General features: G+C 39.5%; 1 protein-coding gene across 1 annotated transcript in view; it reads right to left on the bottom strand.

Annotated features, from left to right (window-relative positions):
• Positions 1-20,527, bottom strand: part of Rreb1 (ras responsive element binding protein 1) — a 79,154-nt gene that overhangs the window by 47,767 nt on the left and 10,860 nt on the right. Inside the window, exons 4-5 of the mRNA XM_013016722.1 lie at positions 19,428-19,517; positions 17,812-17,975 (exon numbers count right to left, since the gene is read on the bottom strand). Coding sequence (XP_012872176.1) covers positions 17,812-17,975; positions 19,428-19,517 — 254 coding nt within the window. The remainder of the gene's footprint in view (positions 1-17,811; positions 17,976-19,427; positions 19,518-20,527) is intronic.

The following is a 20,527-nucleotide window of genomic DNA, read 5'->3' as shown; positions in this document are numbered from 1 at the left end:
GCCACTTCCGGCTTTTTTCTTTTTGCTTATGTGGTGCTGAGGAACTGAACCCAGGGCCTCAGGCATGCAAGGCAAGCGCTCTACCACTGAGCCAACTTCCCAGCCCTCCTCTTCTTTTCTTTCTTGGCAATTCCTTTTCTGTCTTGATCCTAGATAAAACTCCTCTGGATTCTTGTACAAACACTTCCTCATTGATGGATTGAGCTGAAATTCTGATGTCTAAAGAGTATTTTTTCTCAATGACCCAGCCATCTTTTGGGGAGCAGAAGGACAATTTCAGCTCCTGCATTCCTCTCCTTTCAATCCTTCTACTGGCTTTATAAACAGAGCAGAGGGACAACATCCGCTAGCTGTCTTCTTAGGAAGCTGTTCCTACAGTTCCCTTCTCCTATCCTGATGGTCACATTCATCAGAAGGAGAGACATTCCAGGTAGCCCAGGTCTAACAACAGCAACCTTTTATTCTAGAGGCTTTTCTTAACTGCTAAACTTTTGAGTCAGTACATCTTACATTCCCCCCTTTCTATGTCCTTGTTTTGCTAAATTAATTTCAGTTGTTTCACCCTGTATACATTGTCGGTATCCCTCACATCCATTTATAGAATAGCTGGGCATGCTGTCAGACCTATCATCCTAGCTAATAATAGGGAGGCTGAGGCAAGAGGAGCATTTGAGACCAGGAGTTCAAGAACAGCTTAGGAAAAATAGTGAGACTTATCTAAAATAAATAATAATAATAACAAATATATATACACACACCACCAAACAAAAAACAAAAAAATGTCAGGTTCTTAAAAAATTCAAAGAGTTGCCAAATGCTGGTGGCTTATACCTGTAATCCTACCTACTCTGGAGACTGAGATCTGAGGACATGTTTCAGGAAAGTTTGCAAGACTCTTATTGCCAATAAACTATCCCCTCCCCCCCCCAAAAAAATCTGGAAAGTAGAGCTGAGGCTCAAGTATAGAACACTAGCCTTGAGCAAAAGCAGCTCAGGGACAGTGCTCAGGCTCTGAGTTCAAGTCTCAGGACCTTCCTCTCTCCCTCTTCCACACACAAATTCAATGACTTTAGAGATCAGTTGAGTTGACTTTTTTCAGACCCAAATATTCATGCAGAGCTACAATCAACTAGCTTGGATCTTCCCTGTGTGAACTCAAGAGAAACACAGAGAAAGCTACTGTTCCCACTACACAGTCCCTAACTATTTTAGGACAGCTGCCATGATAAAATGGACTCTTTCTTCCCCAAGCTAAACTCTCAGTTTCTCCAACCTTTCTATTATAGCCTGAGATTCACATCTTACACACAGCCATTACTGTCCAGGAAGTAAGTGGCTCTAGTATCAACAGGTTCAGGTGATAGGGCCCCAACTGAAGCTATCACCTCCAAAGTGGCCTCGTTGGCAGAGAGCCATTACCTCTGAGTGAAATCACCAGCAGCCCCACCCTGTGACACGGCTAAAATAACAATGTCAAACCAAACCCAAGTGTACATTTTTTGGTGGGAGAATGGAAATAGTCAAGTCATTGATACAATCTCTCTCTTCTGCCGGTTGGGAGGGGGAGGGAGAGGAGTGGGAAGAATATAGTTTAGGGTTTTTATTTGTTTTTTTGTTTTGGGCCAGGCCTGGGACTTGAACTCAAGGCCTGCGTGCTGTCCATGAGTGTCTTTGTGCTCAAGGCATGCTCTACCATTCTGAGCCACTTCCAGCTTTTTCGGAGTAGTTTATTAGGATGAGAGTCTCATGGACTTTCTTGAGGACTGGGTTCCAATAGATCCTCAGACCTCAGACTCTAGAGTAGCTAGGATTAGAGGCATAAGCCACTGGCTCTCTGACTGCTTAGGATTTTTTTTTTTGTGATGGAAGAAGGGATAACTATCATGACAGGAAGGCAAGCTAAGTCACTGTTTGCCACTCTTGAGCTTTTCCTGGGCCACCTACGCCAGGCCCTTCGAGACAGTACCTCATGCCTAATAGGAAAGTTGAGGGTACAGAAATGGGTGCAGGGAAGTAACAGGATGATAAAAAGAGAGTCATTTCCATTTGGGAACATCTGATCATATATTTAGGAGCCAGTGAGAAACAACTGAATAGGAATGGAGAATCAGAAGGAGAGTTCTCATAAGTAAACCCAAAGAGAATCATCACCTGTCAAAATCAGCAAGGTGATAGATTCCATTCTAAGAATGTAGCAGTTTACAGCAACCTTTTATCTTAAATGGGACAGATATGCCACCTCTGATGTCCAGAGATGTCAAGATCAAATAATGGGCTCCAAGGAAGGAGTAACATGCTGTTCTACCACCAGCAACTCAAGGAAGGAGTAGAGCTGATGAAAACTGATGCTTGTATGATTATGGACCTCAGTTTCCTCATGTGAGAAATCAGAACAGCAGTCCTTCTGTATGAGCTGGCTTTTTTGTTGTTCTTGTAGGGCTTGACTCAGAGCCTGGGTGCTGTCCCTGAACTCTTTCACTCAAGACTAGCACTCTACCACTCTGAGTCACAGCCTCACTTCTGATATTATTATTTTATTATTATTTTGGGTCTGGTCGTGGAGCCTGAACTCTGGGCCTGAGTGCTGTTCTTCAGCTCTTCAGCTCAAGGCTAGTGCTCTACCACTTGAGCCACAGGGCCACTTCCGGCTTTTTCTTTTTTGCTTATGTGGTGCTGAGGAATCGAACCCAGGGCCTCATGCATGCAAGGCAAGCGCTCTACCACTGAGCCACCTTTCCAGCCCCTCACTTCTGATTTTTAAGTGGTTAATTGGAGATAAGAGTCTCATGGATTTTTCTAGTCCAGGCTGGCCTGGAACTGTGATCCTCAGATCACAGCCTCCAGAGTAACTAGGACTATAGGCATGGGCATGAGTCACCTGTGCCTAGAGAGCTGGCTTTTATAAGTATGAAAAATAAGAGTGAAATGCTGATACCACATATCAATGAGCCCATTATGCAAAGGAATCGCTGAGTTAAGGAAATAAAAATCTCTCTACTAAAGGCAAATGATTTCTCCAAGAAGGGCCCTAGAACCCTAAAAGAATAGCTTCTATATAGGCTTGGGTATACATGCCCATATGCATTCACAGATATCCCCACACACCTCAAAGGGAAGATGGAGACCCCAGATCAAAACAGATATGCTGCAGTTTCCTTGCTTCCTGTTCTCTTCTTAGGAGGGAAGTTGGGGTGGGAGGCTGCTAATCACCCTCCTTAGCAAATCAGAAAAATGTTGAAGAGTGGGCATGGTTTCAGTGTTTGCTAGCACCAGCTTGCTCAGCTCAAACAAGTTAGACAGGTTGGATATTAAACAAAGGCGGAAAAATGCAAGGTATAAAGCCCAAGAAAGCGCTGCCCTAGAAATGCAGCCAGTATGCTGCTGCTCTCAAATTTGTGATCTAATGCGGGAAACCAGGCTCCTCCTTCTCTTCTTGACTTTGCTGCTTTTGTGCTATTAAACTAAACTGGACACACAACGAAGATCTGTTCAAAGTTCTTGGACCTCAGGGAAGTAGCATGATGGAGAGGAACCTAGATATGCTGTAAGCTCTCCTTTCATCCTGCCCCCAGCACACCTATCCCTAGCCTGCTGTGACCTAATTTACAGCTCCCATACTGCCCAGCTGTTCAAGTGTGGGCAGGCATGATGCTCCAGATTTTGGTGCCATCTACTAGTTTTACCTGGTAAGACTGAGCTTTTGAAATAGTTCAACAAAATATGTGAAAACCACTGCACTACTTGCATTCAACAAAAGAAATTTCTTTTACATTTGCTGCTTCTTTAAAAAGAAAAGACAAATACTGTCTTAGCCAAAACAGAAGAAAGCCTAAGTTACAAACATTAGTAAGCATCTAACTAGCCAAATGATAAAAGACTAATTATGAGCCAGACCATAAATCTGAAAAGCATTGCTAGCACAAAAAATGCCTGGTTGCTGTTTAATATGTCCCTGTGCATGGTCAGTTTTATGAGCAAGCTCTCTCTGACATAACTGAGGTCTTTTGGAAGGAAGTAAAAAAATTAAACACTAGCCACAAATATATTTTCAACTATTCTTCCAAAATAAAATAAAATAAATACACTGTATTGATTCCTTTAATTTCAACCTACACATCTGTATTTATTGCTTATTATTTACCATAGCCAAGCAATGCTCATCAACTTATGAGTGGATACAGAAAAAGTGATATATCTCCTCCCTCCCTCTCTTCCTCCCTCCCTTCTGTCATGGGGCTTTCACTCAGAGCCTGGGTGCCATCTCTGAGCTTTTTCAAGGCTGGTTGGTATTCTACCACTTTGAGCCACAGCATCACTTACAGTTTTCTAATGGTAAACTGGAGATAAGAGTCTCACAGACTTTCATGCTGGGCTGGCTTTGAACCATGATCTTCAGATCTCAGCTTCCTAAGTAGTTAGGATTTGGATTACAGGCACTGACACTTTTTCTCTATCTATCTGTCAGTCTGTCTGTCTAGTATATATAAAATATATAAATCATGTATGTATTATACATAATACCCATATATAATTAACCCATAAATGTGTGTGTGTATATATATATATATATATATATATATATATATATATATAAAATACTATCCAGCCATTATGAAAAGTGAAATTGTCATTTGCAGGATATACTAGATGAGACTGGAGATCATGATATTAAGTGAAATAAGGTAAACTTGGAAAGACAAGTATCACATTTCCCTCAAATGTGGAATGTGCATGTATATGTGAAAGGAATGTAAGAAGGCACTGTTTGGGAGAAAACAGGGATTGTGGAGGAGGAAAAGAGAAGGTGATGGTAAATAAATATGATAAAAGTACCTTATATGCATGTATGAAAATATCAATGAAACTCTTCTACAATTAAGCTGACTCTTATGGGGATTAAAGATGGAAAAATTAAAGACACAAAAGAAAAAAATGTATTGAAGAATGTGAACTCTAGCAAATGCAAACTAGGCTACCCAAAAGACTGTTAATTCAGATTGCTCAACAATTAAAAATTGTTTTAAGAAAAAGGGGGAAAAGAGGGATAAGAAAGAGTAATAGGAGGCTAGGAATGCATACAGCCCTGGGTTCGATTCCTCAGTATCACATACTCAGAAAAAAAAAGTGAATAAATGAAAGAAAATTTAAAGAGAAAAAAATTATTAAAAAAGAAAGAATAGAGGTAGTAAAGTAATGGAGGTGGTGAATTTAATATACACTGATAGTAATTTTTAAAATTAAAAAAAGATTGGTAGACTATCAACTTTGATTTTTGTTTTGTTTTTAGTGGGGCTTGAACTTAGAGCTTGAGTGCTGTCCCTCAGTTTTTTCACTCAAAGCTGAAACTCTACCACTTGAGCCACACTTCTAACTCTGGCTTTTTGGTGATTAACTGAAGATATGGACTTTCCTGCTCAGGATGACTTAGAATCGCAACCTTCAAATCTCAGCTTTCTGAGTAGCTAGGATTACAGAGTAAGCCAATAGTACACAATTTCCTTATGCTTTTTACATTACTTGAATAATAAAAATATGTGACGTCACTCTTGCCTACTCCTTCTCAGAGAATAATGGCAGCTTTCTACTATTTGCAGATTCCTAAATTGCAAAACAAAAATCCTGAAGAGGATCAGAGAATGACATTTAATAGTATAAATGCAAATCCACACCAAAAATTTTAAATGTCACAAAGCAAGTAATCAAAAAATAAAAAGCAGGAGGAATTTTCAGATAATAATGAGGATTTGCACAATTTAGAAATGCAAATTTAGGCATATGACACACAGCTATTCCACAAAGCACTATTATCAGATGCAGTTTCTTAGAATATAGCCTATGTTATCCTCATGTTAAATAGTTTCTGTAAATCTATATGCCAAGCTGGCATGTAGAAGTGAATGCCAGGTCCTTTAAGGAAGATGAGAAAGGGAACAACAATTTCTTGAGCCTGGAGCTTAATATTTAATTTTCCTAACAGACTAGACATGAAGGAAAATCTTTTAGCCATTCTGTAGATGACACTTTATCAGATCAAGCCAGAAAGGAAGGAGGATCAAAGGTCTCTGAAGTATCACAGAAAATGTGTCTTTATTTAAACTATTACTGAAGTGAAAGTAACAACACATAGGTCTTGAGTCAATAAAGACTATGGTTAAATATAATAAGCCAGGTGCCAGTGGCTCACGCCTGTAATCCTAGCTACTCAAGAGGCTGAGATCTGGGGATTGAGGTTCAAAGCCAGCCTGGGCAGTAAAGACCGTGAGACTCTTATCTCCAAAAAACCACCAGAAAATCGGAAGTGGCTCTGTGACTCAAGTGGTAGAGCGCTAGGCTTGAGCTGAAGAACTGAGGGACAGTACCCAGGCCCAGAGTTCAAGCCCCACTACTGACCCCCCCCCAAAAAAAAATTGTGTGTGTGTGTGTGTGTGTGTGTATAAGAAACTTATCTGTTGAAAACTTCTTGAAAGGGGCTGGGAAGGTGGCTCAGTGGTAGAGCGCTTGCCTTGCATGCCTAAGGCCCTGGGTTCGATTCTTCAGCACCACATAAGCAAAAAGAAAAAAGCCGGAAGTGGTGCTATGGCTCAAGTGGTAGAGCACTAACCTTGAGCTGAAGAGCTGAGGGACAGTGCCCAGGCCCAGAGTTCAGGGCCCACGACTGGACCCAAAAAAGAAAAAAAAGAAAAAAAAAGAAAACTTCTTGAAAATACTATTAGGCGAAGATTTAAGAGATTAAAGAGATTCTACTATGATAAAGGTGTTCTTTCTTCAGGGAAAATAATGGTCACTGAGAGTGGAAAGCATCTTATATTGAGTGATAGAATATGCTTAAATGACTTTTCAGTTTAAAAGGGAAAGTTTCGGGCTGGGAAGGTGGTTCAGTGGTAGAGCGCTTGCCTTGCATGCTTAAGGCCCTGGGTTCGATTCCTCAGCACCACATATGCAAAAAGAAAAAAGCCAGAAGTGGCGCTGTGGCTCAAGTGGTAGAGGGCTAGCCTTGAGCTGAAGAGCTGAGGGACAGTGCCCAGGCCCAGAGTTCAGGCCCCACGACCGGACCCAAAAATAAATAAATAAATAAATAAATAAATAAAAGGGAAAGTTTCAACCCTTATTTAAGAAAAGCCATCTAAATTATCCTAGAAGTATATCTATTTCAGACTGTAAAATACTAAAGTGGCTGAAAATTGTTTGATACTTAGTACTATTTTTATCAAACTACCAAAAACATTTTCTGAATACCTAACATGTATAATACATACATACATATATTGTGTATACACACACATACATTTATACACTACTTATATGCTATGCTATATATGTACTATTGAACTTAATTACATATGCCCCTTAGTAATCTTAGTAAAAAGCTATATAAGAAGCCATAGAACATCTGTGATCTTCTAAGTGGAGTTAAATGTGTTAGGATTTCCAAGTGTTCCTGGAGGACTTTTTGCTTCTGACTGGTCTTTTCCCCTCCCAATAATATTCCTTTATTGAAGATAACTGATTTTCCTATCTCAGTTTTTAGAGAACTATTTCAAATATCAGATGATCTGGGTAAGTTTATAGTCATAGCTACTTGGAAGGTTGAGGCAAGAGGATCACTTAAATCTAAGAGTTCCAGGCTTACCTGGGCAAGATAATAAGCCTCTGTCACCCAAAGAGAGGGGAGAGGAATATTTAAAGGGAAACAATATGTTCACAGTGTGTGGCAAGCTGACCTGTAGATTTTTATCCTACCATTAATTTCTTGCATGTGAACTAGACTACTATTTTCCCTTCAACAGAGGAATATGGTAGCAGGCTGAACCAGTACTAGGTGATTAAGAGACTCATTTCAAGATGGGACTGGCTGAACTTTTGAGTGGTTAGCTCTATTCTTGAGGCAGTGAGTACCAGAACAAGTTACAGGGTGTCCTTAGAAACTCAATATGACAATGAGAGAAGAGCACAGGGCTCTTCCTCTTGCTGGATACTTAAAGAAGTAACTGTCCTCTGCTCTTGGAGACACTGTCCCACCTCTGCTCCTTCCCTTGTTTAAAGCTGGCCACCTGTTCGAGATACCCAAGTTCAGTTGTGTATGCCAAGGGTTGGCTTAGCCTAAGCATCTGAGACTAAATTCAGTCTCCGGGTCTCATTTGTCATGGAGTAGGTCACACTTCTGTTCAGCTAAGACTTTCTTCAAGCATAACAGGAACACATAAGCCTCTGTTCCTGAAGACTGTCTGCTATCCAGTGGCATCCACAGGGCTGATGTCTCCTATACTTAGTAACACTAAAAATTGTGTCCATTGCATAGGAAACAAAGCTCGTGCAAAGCAACTAGTTGATGTTCCAGGGATTTCCCTTCCTCATCTTCACATTTCTAATGACAGCTGAAATTAGAACATGTCCCCCTCCTTTCAGAATGAATTGTGTTTGTCAATGAAGGCTTTCTCCTGCCAAGATTTCAGCATATTCTTAAGCCTAACAGGCATTCACAACTCTTTCTATAACTTAAAGTCTATAGTCTACAAAATGAGGAGCAAAGTATAGTTTAATTGCCTATTTTCCAAGGCACTTATGGACTGCAAAATAAACTTCTAAAAAGCATCCATTTTAGGCTGGAAGTAATAATCAGTAGTAGAGCTTCTGCCTAGCAAGCATGATGCCCTGAATTCAAACCTCAGTACTGCTAAAAGCAAATCTCTCCCAAACCCATTTTAGAGATGAGGTATATTCTAAATGAAGTCTGTTTCCATTCTCTCTTTTATCGATCACTTCTGTATAACTGTGCCACTCAGCACTCGCTGGAGCAAGTTTGAAAACTGCAAACCTCATTCCCTTTCTCCTACAGCAAGTTCCCTTGCAGGGTGTGCTCTGGCTCAGTTTCCCAAGTTTGTTTTGGAAGACAAGCACTGCTCAATTCAAATTTTCAATGTGGGAACAGCTGATAAAAAGTTGTTGGGAAGTTTGAAGCGGTAGCCACAGTGATGTTTCCATGAAAACATGTTTTGTACTTGATGGCAACCAATTATTCTGCTTAGAAACTTAGCTGTGGGTAATAAGGCTTGGGATAAGGGATTTTCAGACCTTAAAAACCTGAGAATCCAGACAGGGTAGTAGCAACTTGAAAAACTACAAGATAGGGTAATACATTGACAGGTAACATTGAAAAAGGTCACTTGCTCAAATGTTCACAAAACAAATGAACATAATTCTCATCTCCTACTTACCAAAATATACTTAGTTTTAAAATAACAATGTTATACATGGTTCAATAGCACGTGCCTGTGGTTCTAGCACAAGGGAGGCTGAGCCAGAAGACTGCATAAGCACAGAGGTTGAATTATTCTGGGACACAATAAGACCCTACCTAAGATAGATAGATTAGAAAGACAGATAAAATGCCTTGAATGAGCTTTATCAGTGCTGCAAAGTATCTGTCAATAGACTACTGACCACATATGTAATGTAATCTTATTGTGATATTTGTTTTATTTTACTGCTATAACAATCCTACAGAGGATTTACTTACAAAACTAAGATAAAGGAAGACATATATGGTAACAAATATCTGTAAATGCTGTATCTAGAAGGATGAGGCCAGAGGATCACAATTTCTAGGGCAGTCTGTGATATTTTGTGAGTTTAAGGCCAGCTATGTAGTAAGATCTCATCTTAAAACCAATCAATCAAAAAACAACTAAGATAAAGGAAACTATGCCAAAGGACTAACTAGCTTTAAAAGAAACAAGGATAACCAGCTAGTTAGGGTTGTCTTCATCTGTAAATCTCAGTACTCAGGAAATTGAGGTAAGAGCATCTCAAGTCTGAGGGCCCTTCACGACTACATAATGAATTTAAGCCTAACCTGGGCTATAAAGTACTTTAAAAAAAAATGGAACAAGGTTAACTAACACTGACTCACTCATGAAATGACAAATGACCAAAGGAAATACACTGAGAGGCTTCATTCTGAGAACTTCAGTATCAGTTAAGAATACCCTGAAACTTGCAGAGGACATAATAATGTGTAGCCCATGTTACGAGATGCATAATTAGGCCTTCTCTGTTCGTCTCTGTAACAAAAATTCTGGGGTAGAACCTGAATCTACCTCTCCCAGCAACCACTGGAGGGCCCAGTTCTTCTGCAAGAAAATGTATAAAGAGCTGGGTATGGTGGTACATGCCTATGATCCCAGCAACCTGATAGCTGACACAAGAGAACCATGAATTCAAGGACAGACTAGCCTACAGTGTAAGATGTTGCTTAAACAAACAAAAAACACCCCCAAAATACAAACCACCAAAAAAAAAATAAAACAAAGAACAGTTAATAAACAACAATAAATCACACACCAAAAAAGTACACACAGGAGGTGCGAATCATGCGTGTCCACATTGAACAGAACCCAAGGGAAGGGTAAACTGTGTGGTCCTCAAAGACATTGTGTCCAGACCACCTTTGTGGCATCAAGCCTTCAGAGAGATAGAGATCCACTCTGTGTGTGTGTGTGTGCGTGTGTGTGTGTGTGTGTGTGTGTGTGTGTGTGTGAGTGAGAGAGAGAGAGAGAGAGAGACAGATTAGACAGATACAGAAACAGACACAGAGAAAGAAGGAGTGTTTTTTGGGGACTTGAGAATGCTGAAGACATGAAGTAATTACCACTGTGCTTTAGTTTAAGAGATAGGAAATCAGCAGAGGTCCTACGAAAGGCATAGAGAGCAGTGTCAAGAAGGAGCTAGTTTGTTTAAGGGAAGGCCTGCAACAGGTCACAAACAAAATGGAATGGAGCCATCTGTGTGTAGGCTTCCTGGGTGCCCAGGGAAGCTGAGGTGGAAGTTCTCTAGTTGCTCAGCTCTGCAGCCCCACAGGGGAGCAGTAGGTGCTACTCAACCCTAGCAGGTGTTGATAGACCATGGGAAGAAGGGAGATGGGAAAAAGAACTTTGGTTTTGAGTACTAAATCCTCAGTCCACTGATTTCCTTCCATAATCCTTAAAATTTAGGTTTTCCCAACTCTTTTTAATTCCTGCACACACAACACAGGGCAGTTTTGGCTCCTGATTAATGTAACACAGGTATGTGGTTGATGAGACCACAGCTCACTACTGGAATCTCAGATTCTGGAATGCATCCACTGGAGCAAATAAATCTAACTCTACTCTCTCTGGTACATTTTTGTGTTTTCATATTTTTATATATTTTTTTAAAGTACAGCTTTGCCAACAAATGGAGGAGGTAACGAGTTGACTATGATTAACGAAAGTCAAATGTTCTTTTAACCCAGTATTAGCAATTTTCTGCAGAAGACAATATAAATGTAGCGTGTCAACCTCAAATTGTCGAAAATTAAAATACTGAATTTATTTTCTGGCATATAAATGTTCACTCAGCAGAAATATTAGCCAGTTACTTATATGTACTATTTAATAAACATTATTCTAAGTGCTTTGCATGAAGTTAATTTATTAATTAACCCAACACTTCCATGTGGTAGGTACAGATAATACTATCATTTACAGAAAAGTGAACTACTAAGACATAGAATTACCTCCTCTTCAAGGGTTAGTAATGGGACATTTTTCTTATATAGATTGTCACTATGGAGCTTTGAGTTCTAATAACTGAGACTCAGAAAAAACTTCAATCTGTGACACATCAATCTGATACTTCAAAGCCTTCAGAACTCTTTCACAACATTTTTTTCACTTGAGCTCAAGTTCTAAATGAAACATAACTAAGCCATTTTGTTAAAGTGTTGAAAAATGAAGGGTCTTCCAAACATTCTACAGAATTAGGATGGGGACTCAGCCTCCAATAATTTAGTTCTCTCCTTCCAATTAAGATGCTTTGCAATAAAATCAATATATGCCCCCAAATGATTACACATTCCCTTGGATGGGAGCAAGGTACAAGCATCTACTTAGCAAGCACCTGTGAGTTCAAACACCAATAACATAAACAAACAAATAAAAACATCCCTAAGGACTATCTGGGCTCTGGGCATGGCTGAAGTGGTAAAGCGCCAGCCTACAAATATGAGGCTGTGATACAAGCCTTATTAAGCTGCCCCCCCCCAAAAAAACGCACAAAAAGAAACAAAATATCTGTGTATATAACTATAAGCAGATCTAATATACAGTATTCATAAGGAGAAATTTAACTAAAGATAATATTAAGAGCTATGCTATAAAAACTCATGACCATTTCTAAGTTTTTCTAGTTTAGGCATGCTCCCAAAACACCTAACAGGTGGCTCACACCTATAAATTCTAGCTACTCAGAAGATCTAAAGACAGAAGGTGTTCCCCCCCACCCCTCCTGCCCCCAGTCCTGGGGCTTGAACTAAGGGCCTGGGTGCTGTCCCTGAGCTTTCGTGTTCCAGGCTAATGCTCTACAACTTGAGCCACAGTTCCACTTAGAGCTTTTGGTAGTTTAATGGAGATAAGAGTCTCCCGGACTTTCCTGCCCAGGCTGGTGTTGAACTGTGATCCTTACATCTCAACCTCCTGAGCACCTACGATTTAAAGATGCGAGTCACAGCATTTCAGCTCTAAAGACAGAAGCTTGAGGCTAGACAGACAAAACCTAGAGACTCTTTCCTCAAAATAGCCAGCAAAAAGCCAGATCTGGAGGCATGGCTGAATTATACAGAGCACCCGGCCATGAGCCAAAAATGAAGCCAGAGCACAAGACGCTGAGTTCAGTCCAGTACTGAGTAGTGCGCGCGTGCACACACACACGCAGACACACACAGACACACACACACACACACACACACACACACACAAATGGCTGCTCAATGGAGCTATTTATGCTCGTCATATAATAGTGGACAATTCTAGCATGAAAATAAAAACTTTAACACTGAAAATAACATTGTGAGAACATGGAATCATGTTGTGAAGAGGGAAAACAGTGACACAGTGCTTTTTTTCTCCATTATTTCTCATTTACTAGTTAAAAACGTATCTCTATGGGGAGGTGGAGAGGGAAGGGATAGTAAGAGAAAAACAAAGGAGGGGTAACAATGTTCAAAAGGAAATGTACTCATTACCTTACTCATGTAACTGTAACCCCTCTGTACAGTGTCTTACAATTAAAAAGACTTTTTTTAATGAATTACAAGACACGGAAAAAACCCAACATGTCTCTAAGCCAAACAGCATACATGCATCTCTTTGCACTGCATGTTACTTCCATCCTTTCTTCTTCTGTAAACTGGAGTAATTATGCAAACCTTCAAGAGAAAACGGGAATCAACAAGGAAATGAAAGCTGAACAGTGCCATAAACCGACCTGATCTAAGAGCACACTATACACTCCACCCAAGAACACTAAAGTACACAGGCTTCTCCAACAGGTGTGGAACATTCCCCTGGACAAGACCATATGCTAAAGAATAAAACTAGACAGACAGACCATATGCTAGGATTGCAATCATTTGAAGTATATTCATCAACTATAATGCAGTACAACTAGAAATCAATAACAGAAAGCCATCCAGGAAGTTAAAAATCTGCAGGAATTGAACAATACAATTCTAAATAACTAATGGGTAAAGAAGAAATCATAAGGGAAATTAGAATGACATGGATGAAAAGAAAAACATAGGTTGGCCTGGTTGTGCATGCTTGCAATTCTAGGATCATGAGTTTGGGACCAGCCAAGACACTGTCTCAAAAAAACAAAAAGGAGAAATAAAACACAGTACATAAAGACTAATGGGATGCAAATAAATAAATGTTTAAAGAGAAATGAAATGCTACTGAGTGATGGCACTTGCAGTCAGAGCTCCTCAGGAAACAGATCTGAGGAACACAGTTCAAAAGCAGCCTGGGTTCAAAAAGAATTGTACTGATTGTACCTGATTCATGTAACTGTAACTTTTCTGTATGTCAACTACACAAAAACATTAAAAAAAAAAAAACAGCCTGGGCAGGCAAATCCCAGAGACTTTTATCTCAAATTAAGTAACAAAAAGCCAAAAGTAGAGGCACGGTTAAGTGGTAAAGTGCCAGCCATGACTGTAAAGTCCAAGAGAGAATACAAGAACCCGGGAAGAGTTTGAAACAAAATTAAAAAAAAAAGATTTTTTTCAACTGGTAAAAAACATTTATGAAAAACTCACTAATTAACATCACATTTAACAGAGAAAGGCAGAAATGCTTTCTTCCTGGAATCAGAAATAACTTATATTTAACATTATACTGAAGTCAAATCAGGCAAGAAAGAGAAAGAGATGGGCTGGGAAGGTGGCTCAGTGGTAGAGCACTTCCCTTGCATGCATGAGGCCCTGGGTTTGATTCCTCAGCACCACATAAGCAAAAAGAAAAAAAAGCCGGAAGTGGCACTGTGGCTCAAGTGGTAGAGCGCTAGCCTTGAGCTGAAGAGCTGAGGGACAGCGCCCAGGCCCAGAGTTCAGACCCCACAACCGGACCCCCCCCAAAAAAAAGAAAGAGAAAAAGAAGGAAGACTAAAACTATATATAAAACAAATGCCATAATCTTAATAAACCCATTAAGCAATTATAGGAATGAAGAAATAAGGACTGTAAAGCTCCAAGAAACAATATCAAACTTTAAATTTTAACTGTTTTTACATACATCAATAAACAACTGAAGAACTGAAATTAGAAAATGATTTCACCCATAGTACTACCACAAAGAAAAAAAATAAGTTTCATAAAATAAAACAAAGAAAAAGGTAGGATGCTGGTGGATCCCACCTGTACCCCTAACTACTCAGGAGGCTGATAGATGAGGATTGACTCTTACCTTCAATTGATCACCAAAAAGCCTGCAGTGGAACTGTGTGGCTCAAGTGGCAGAATGCTATCCTTGGGCACAAAAGCTCAAGGACAGCATCCAGGACCAGCCAGCACAAAACAAAAACAAAGAAAAAGAAATTTAAAAAGGTAATCACCAGGGATGGGCATATATCATAGTGATAGCATTCTGGGTTCAATCACTAGCATCACTAGCCACACACACACACACACACAAAATTGATACACATGCTGAATGTAATTCCTATTATTCTAACTGACCTTTCTGCACAGAGAAGCTGTTCCTAATATTTAGACAGAAATTCAAGTAGCAGACTAGACTAGTCAAAATCATTTTGAAAAAGACTTAAATTGAAAGTCTCAGGCTTTCTTACTACAAAACTCAAAAATAATGTGATGGTCTTAGGTACATACATAGACAGGTGGGTAGAACAGAGGAGCAAAAGACTTCATTTATAGTCAATTTTGAAGAAGTGGTAAGACTGCTGAGTAAGGGAAAGAAAAGTCTCTTCGGCAAGAGACTTGGATCCCTTCCTTATACTTTACACAAATATTACTCAAAATGAATCATTAACTTAAGTGACGGAACTAAAACTATTAAGCTTGTGAGCTACTACTACTTCATACCTAGCAAGGTGGTTGTAATACGAAAGACAGTAACACACAAGGGCTAGAATGTAGAGAAACTGGAATCCCTGTGCATTAATAATGGGAAATAAAATGGTATGACCACTTTGGAATACAGCTTGGCATGTCCCCTCAAAATGTTAAAGGTGGACCTACTACATGGTTCAAAAATTGTACTTCTAAATGTCTACCAAGAGAAATAAAAGTGTATGTTCATAAGACAATTGAGATGTTGGGAGCAGTATTATTCATAATAGCCTGTAAAGTAGAAACAACTCAAATGTCTACCAAATGAAGAAGAGAGATAAAGCAAGGTGCATTCCTAATATTAGCAAACCCTAAAATCGACCAACTTGTATACTTCAAATGGGTGAAGCACATGATAAGAATTATCTCTCAATTTTATATTTACTTTTTGCACTCAAAAAACAAAAACAAAAACAACAACAAAAAAAAAGGGCTGGGAGGGTGGCTCAGTGGTAGAGCGCTTGCCTTGCATGCATGAGGCCCTGGGTTTGATTCCTCAGCACCACATAATCAGAAAAAACCAGAAGTGGCACTGTGGCTCACGTGGTAGAGCTTTAGCCTTAAGCTGAAGAGCTGAGGGACAGCACCCAGGCAGAGTTCAGGCCATGACTGACCAAAAAAAAAGAAAGAAAACATATCAATAAAATAAAGGAAATGGAAGAAATGGAAAGTATCTTAGCCCAGTGTCTGACTCATGGGGACAATATAGTTTCACTAATGGTTATTTGTAAAATACAGAGACATCTCCTATCAAAGATAGTTATGGCATCATTTATAGACATATTTAACATGTTTATATATTTAATCACAAACATCTCAAAATGGGCAATTTTTCAAATCAGGAGTGACTGGCTGAAGACCAGAGATGTCCCAAGTAGAATCACTGTCGGTTAGTCATCAGGACCAGAGGGATCCTTTTCATCAGTGCACCCACTAGCCTCTGTCAATTTATAGATGCTCTTGGAAAGTACCCTTGATACCTCCAAGACCAGACTGGAAAGGAAAAATATCAAGTAGGCCAAGGGCATTTCGGGGAGGAAAGATGGGGCAAATGGAAGAGATTGAATGGAACAGAAGTCACATTAATTCCAAATGGCAAACATAGTGGTAAAATAGCAAAAATAAAATGTAAAATAGCATATTAAAGAAATAGTGAGGCTGGGAATGTGGCTTAGTGGTAGAGTGCTTGCCTCGCATGCATGAAGCCTTAGGTTCGATTCTTCAGTACCACATACACAGAAAAAGCCAGAAGTGGCGCTGTGGCTCAAGTGGTAGAGTGCTAGCCTTAAGCAAAAGAAGCTCAGGGACCCAGGCTATGAGTTCAAGCCCAGGACTGGGGCTGGGCGGGGCGGGGGAGAAAAAGAAATGGTGACTATTCACCCCTCTCCCCAAAAGAAATGAGGTAAAGATAATAACCTATCAGAAATTCCTAAGAGGAAAAAAAATTATTTTTTTTTTGGGGGGGGGGTCCGGTCGTGGGGCTTGAACTCTGGGCCTGGGTGCTGTCCCTCAGCTCTTCAGCTCAAGGCTAGCGCTCTACCACTTGAGCCACAGCGCCACTTTCCGGCTTTTTTCTTTTTGCTTATGTGGTGCTGAGGAATCAAACCCAGGGCCTCATGCATGCAAGGCAAGCGCTCTACCACTGAGCCACCTTCCCAGTCCAGAAAATTTTTTTTACAAGGGCCAATACATCGCAAAACTTCTTTAAACTATTCACTCCTTTCATGAAGTCATATAATATCTGACTTCTAGACATTCAGATGAATAATTCTACAGGTTAACAATTACTATAGCATTATTCAATTCCTAGTATCTACCACCACCACCACCACAATAACAAAACCCAAGAACTTAGAAGAATGCTGACTAGAAAGAAATATAGAAAAATTTAATTTGATTTTATGAGATGAAATTTTATTTCTTTTTTTTCTAGAGTGTCCTAAAATGCTTGTATAAAAAAGAACTATTAGCTGGGTGCCAGTAGCTCTCACAGTTCAAAGCCAGCCTGGGCAGGAAACTCTTATCTCCAATAAATGACCAGAAAACTGGAAGTGGCCCTGTGGCTCAAATGGTAGAGTACTCGCTTTGAGCTGAAGAACTGAGGGACAGCACCCAGGCCCAGAGTTCAAGACTCATGACTGACTAAAAAAAAAAAAAAAAGAAAAAGAAAGAAACTCCAATTCGCTCATCAGAGGATTGACTCTGGTTTATTCTGAAGAGCCACAAACCTAGGTTGGAACATGAATTTCATACCACCAGATGCTCTTGACACTCTGAGATGGTATGGATAGGCGAACAAACCCACACTGTTCTCTAAGGGGAAGCTGAACATTGTCCAATGGCTCAGAGGAATCAGCTGCTCAGGGAAAGTGTGCCTCACCTACCTGTGCATGTTCCCATTGGTGGTGAAAGACTGGCCACACACAGTACACTTGTAAGGCCTCTCGCCAGAATGCACTAGCATGTGGCGATCCAGGGAGCTGGCTGAGCTCAGCGACTTCCCACAGATGCTGCATGAGTGGTCGGCTCCTCCAGTGTCCGTGTTATGCTGCAGAAAGCAATCAGTGCACTGGTCAATGATTAGAATGGATAAAAACTCTACTTCAAGGAATAAAGGTCTAGATCTTCATAAACACCAGTGAAATTTCTTGGCTATTTTTTTCTGTTTCTTCTCAAAGTGTCAAAGGCACTGTTTTGTATGATCATTTATTCCATATTCTAGCTTGGAAAATTGTTTATAAGAAACAATATGGAAAAAAAAGAAACAATATGAATTAGCTGACCACATACATAAAATCCTATGAGGATAAGGACTCAACTACAAGACAAATAGATGAAATTTGATTTTCACACTGAGTAGTTTTGGCTTCTGCAATATGCTGAAAGGTATTTCTATCCAAACCCAAGGTGCTTTGGTAACTTGATGTTTTTATTTTTATTATTATTTATATATGTTATTACAATTGGTGTTATGGTTTTAATAGGTCATTAATCTACTATTCTCTGTTCAATTGTTTGTCATTAATTATGATGAATCTTATATTAAAGGAAAAAAGATCCCAGGTCAAGGAAATTTATATAAAGAATGGGGGAGAGGGTATTTGAGCCAGTCAAGCTCAAAAACCCAAATATTGTGTTTTTGCTTATATATATATATGTGTGTGTGTGTGTGTGTATATATGTATATATACAATCTTTACCTAAATTATGAAGATATTCATAACAATGAGAGGTAATTATAAAAGAGGAACAAGTCTAGAGGGGACCATTTGAAGAGACAGGAGGCAAAGAATAGATATTGGGAAATGAAGAAGATTGAATTTTTATATATACATACATATTCACACATATATAACTGTATGCTCTATACATAACATAGTATATAAAAATAGCATGATAAGCCCCACAAAACGCCCACCAAAGAGGGGTAGCAGAGAGGAAGTGGGTTACAAGAATAGAGGGGGTGAACTTGTTCAATGTATTGCATACACCCATAAAATTATCATGATTAAAGCCCCTTGCACTACTAATGTATCTAACTTAAAAAACAAAAAAGAACAGGAAGGCCAAGCATGGTGGTACACAACTATAATCCAACCACCAGAAGACTGAGGCAGGAGGGTTGCAGGTTTGAGGCCACTCTGAGGTACATTGAGAGACAGTGTCTCTCAGTACAAAAAGAAGGGAGAAGGGTATTAATATTTACCACCTCATCATATTATAAAGATTCAGCTCATACTAACAGGTAATAAGAAAATGTCTTCTGGTACTATAAGTAGTCAGTTAACTAGATGTTTACTAAATTCTGAAAAGGTATTCTGTGCTGATGTGGCTCAATTAGAGTAACACATACACACAAAAATTATTTCCTAACTACATACTAAAATTGATTAAATGTTACATATTAAATACAGCTCACAATTCATTCTATAAGTGAAATCGCCTTATCTTCTGTTAATGACCACTAATTTAAAACACAAACACAAAAACAGCAGCCAACCTGACGAATGTGCATAGTCAACTGGTGCTGGGTAGTGCAAATCTTTTCACACAGGGGACAGTTGTAGGAAGACTTTTCTTCTTTCATTTCCTAAAAGAGAAATTAAAATGGATGAGTATGTACTAAAATATTAAACATCAGGATTTTATTTTTCCACAAGCACTTAACACAGCAACTCATTATGGATCCCATTTTCTGTGTGAGGAAACTCAAAGTACAGAGGGGCAAGTAATTTGTCCCAAACCATAGAAAAACAAGTAAACAAAACTGGGTTAAAACAGGCCAGCTACTCCATAGCCCATGCCCTAAATGATACTACACAAAATTTGACCAAAGAAAGGATTAACCCCAAGGCACAGAAAGCAAATACCCTTGTGGTTGCTCATGAGAGATGGTGAAAATAAAAGTCACACTAAAGACTATAAAAAAAAAATGGTACCATATAAACCAAATAGGTGAAATGAATTGTGCAATGCTATCTAGCTCTCAGTTACCATCTTTGTCACTCCTCTCCCAAGACTAGCAAGTCTCATTCTAAGCACTACAATCTCCCCCTCTGCTTCCCACCCCCAAACCCTGCAACCTGTGGAAGTGGGGCTGAGAAGTAAGTATGCCAGATAGCCTTATATTTTCTCACTCTCAAATTCTAGGTAGGTTGAGAATCCCAGAGACACTAAAAAAGGGGAGAGTGAGTGGGGCTCTGTACAACACCTTTATAGCAACAATAAAAAATTTTTAAGTCCTCTACTTTTCTCAGAGGTATAATAGTGGTGGTTGGTGAGTGGGGAGTAGTGGGGATTAACACTTTCTCAGTTCAGTTCTACAGTGATTCAGAATGGAGCTTGCCAAGAACCCCCACAAAGAAAAACAAAACCATAAGCAACAAGAGTACACGCAGTAATAACAAGGAATATGTCACAGCTGGGACAAAACTTAAGGTCAGGTTCAAGCTGTAGAGCATTTTTGTCAAATCATCAGATTCCAACACACACACACAAAACACCACACACACACAAAACACCACACACACACAAAACACCACACACACACACACACACACACACACACACACACACACACACACACACACACACACACAC

The sequence above is a fragment of the Dipodomys ordii genome, unplaced genomic scaffold, assembly GCF_000151885.1.
Source record: "Dipodomys ordii isolate 6190 unplaced genomic scaffold, Dord_2.0 Scaffold32, whole genome shotgun sequence".
Taxonomy (NCBI): Eukaryota; Metazoa; Chordata; class Mammalia; order Rodentia; family Heteromyidae; genus Dipodomys; species Dipodomys ordii.
Note: the sequence above shows the minus strand (reverse complement) of the source record. Positions and strands in the feature narration are given on the sequence as shown.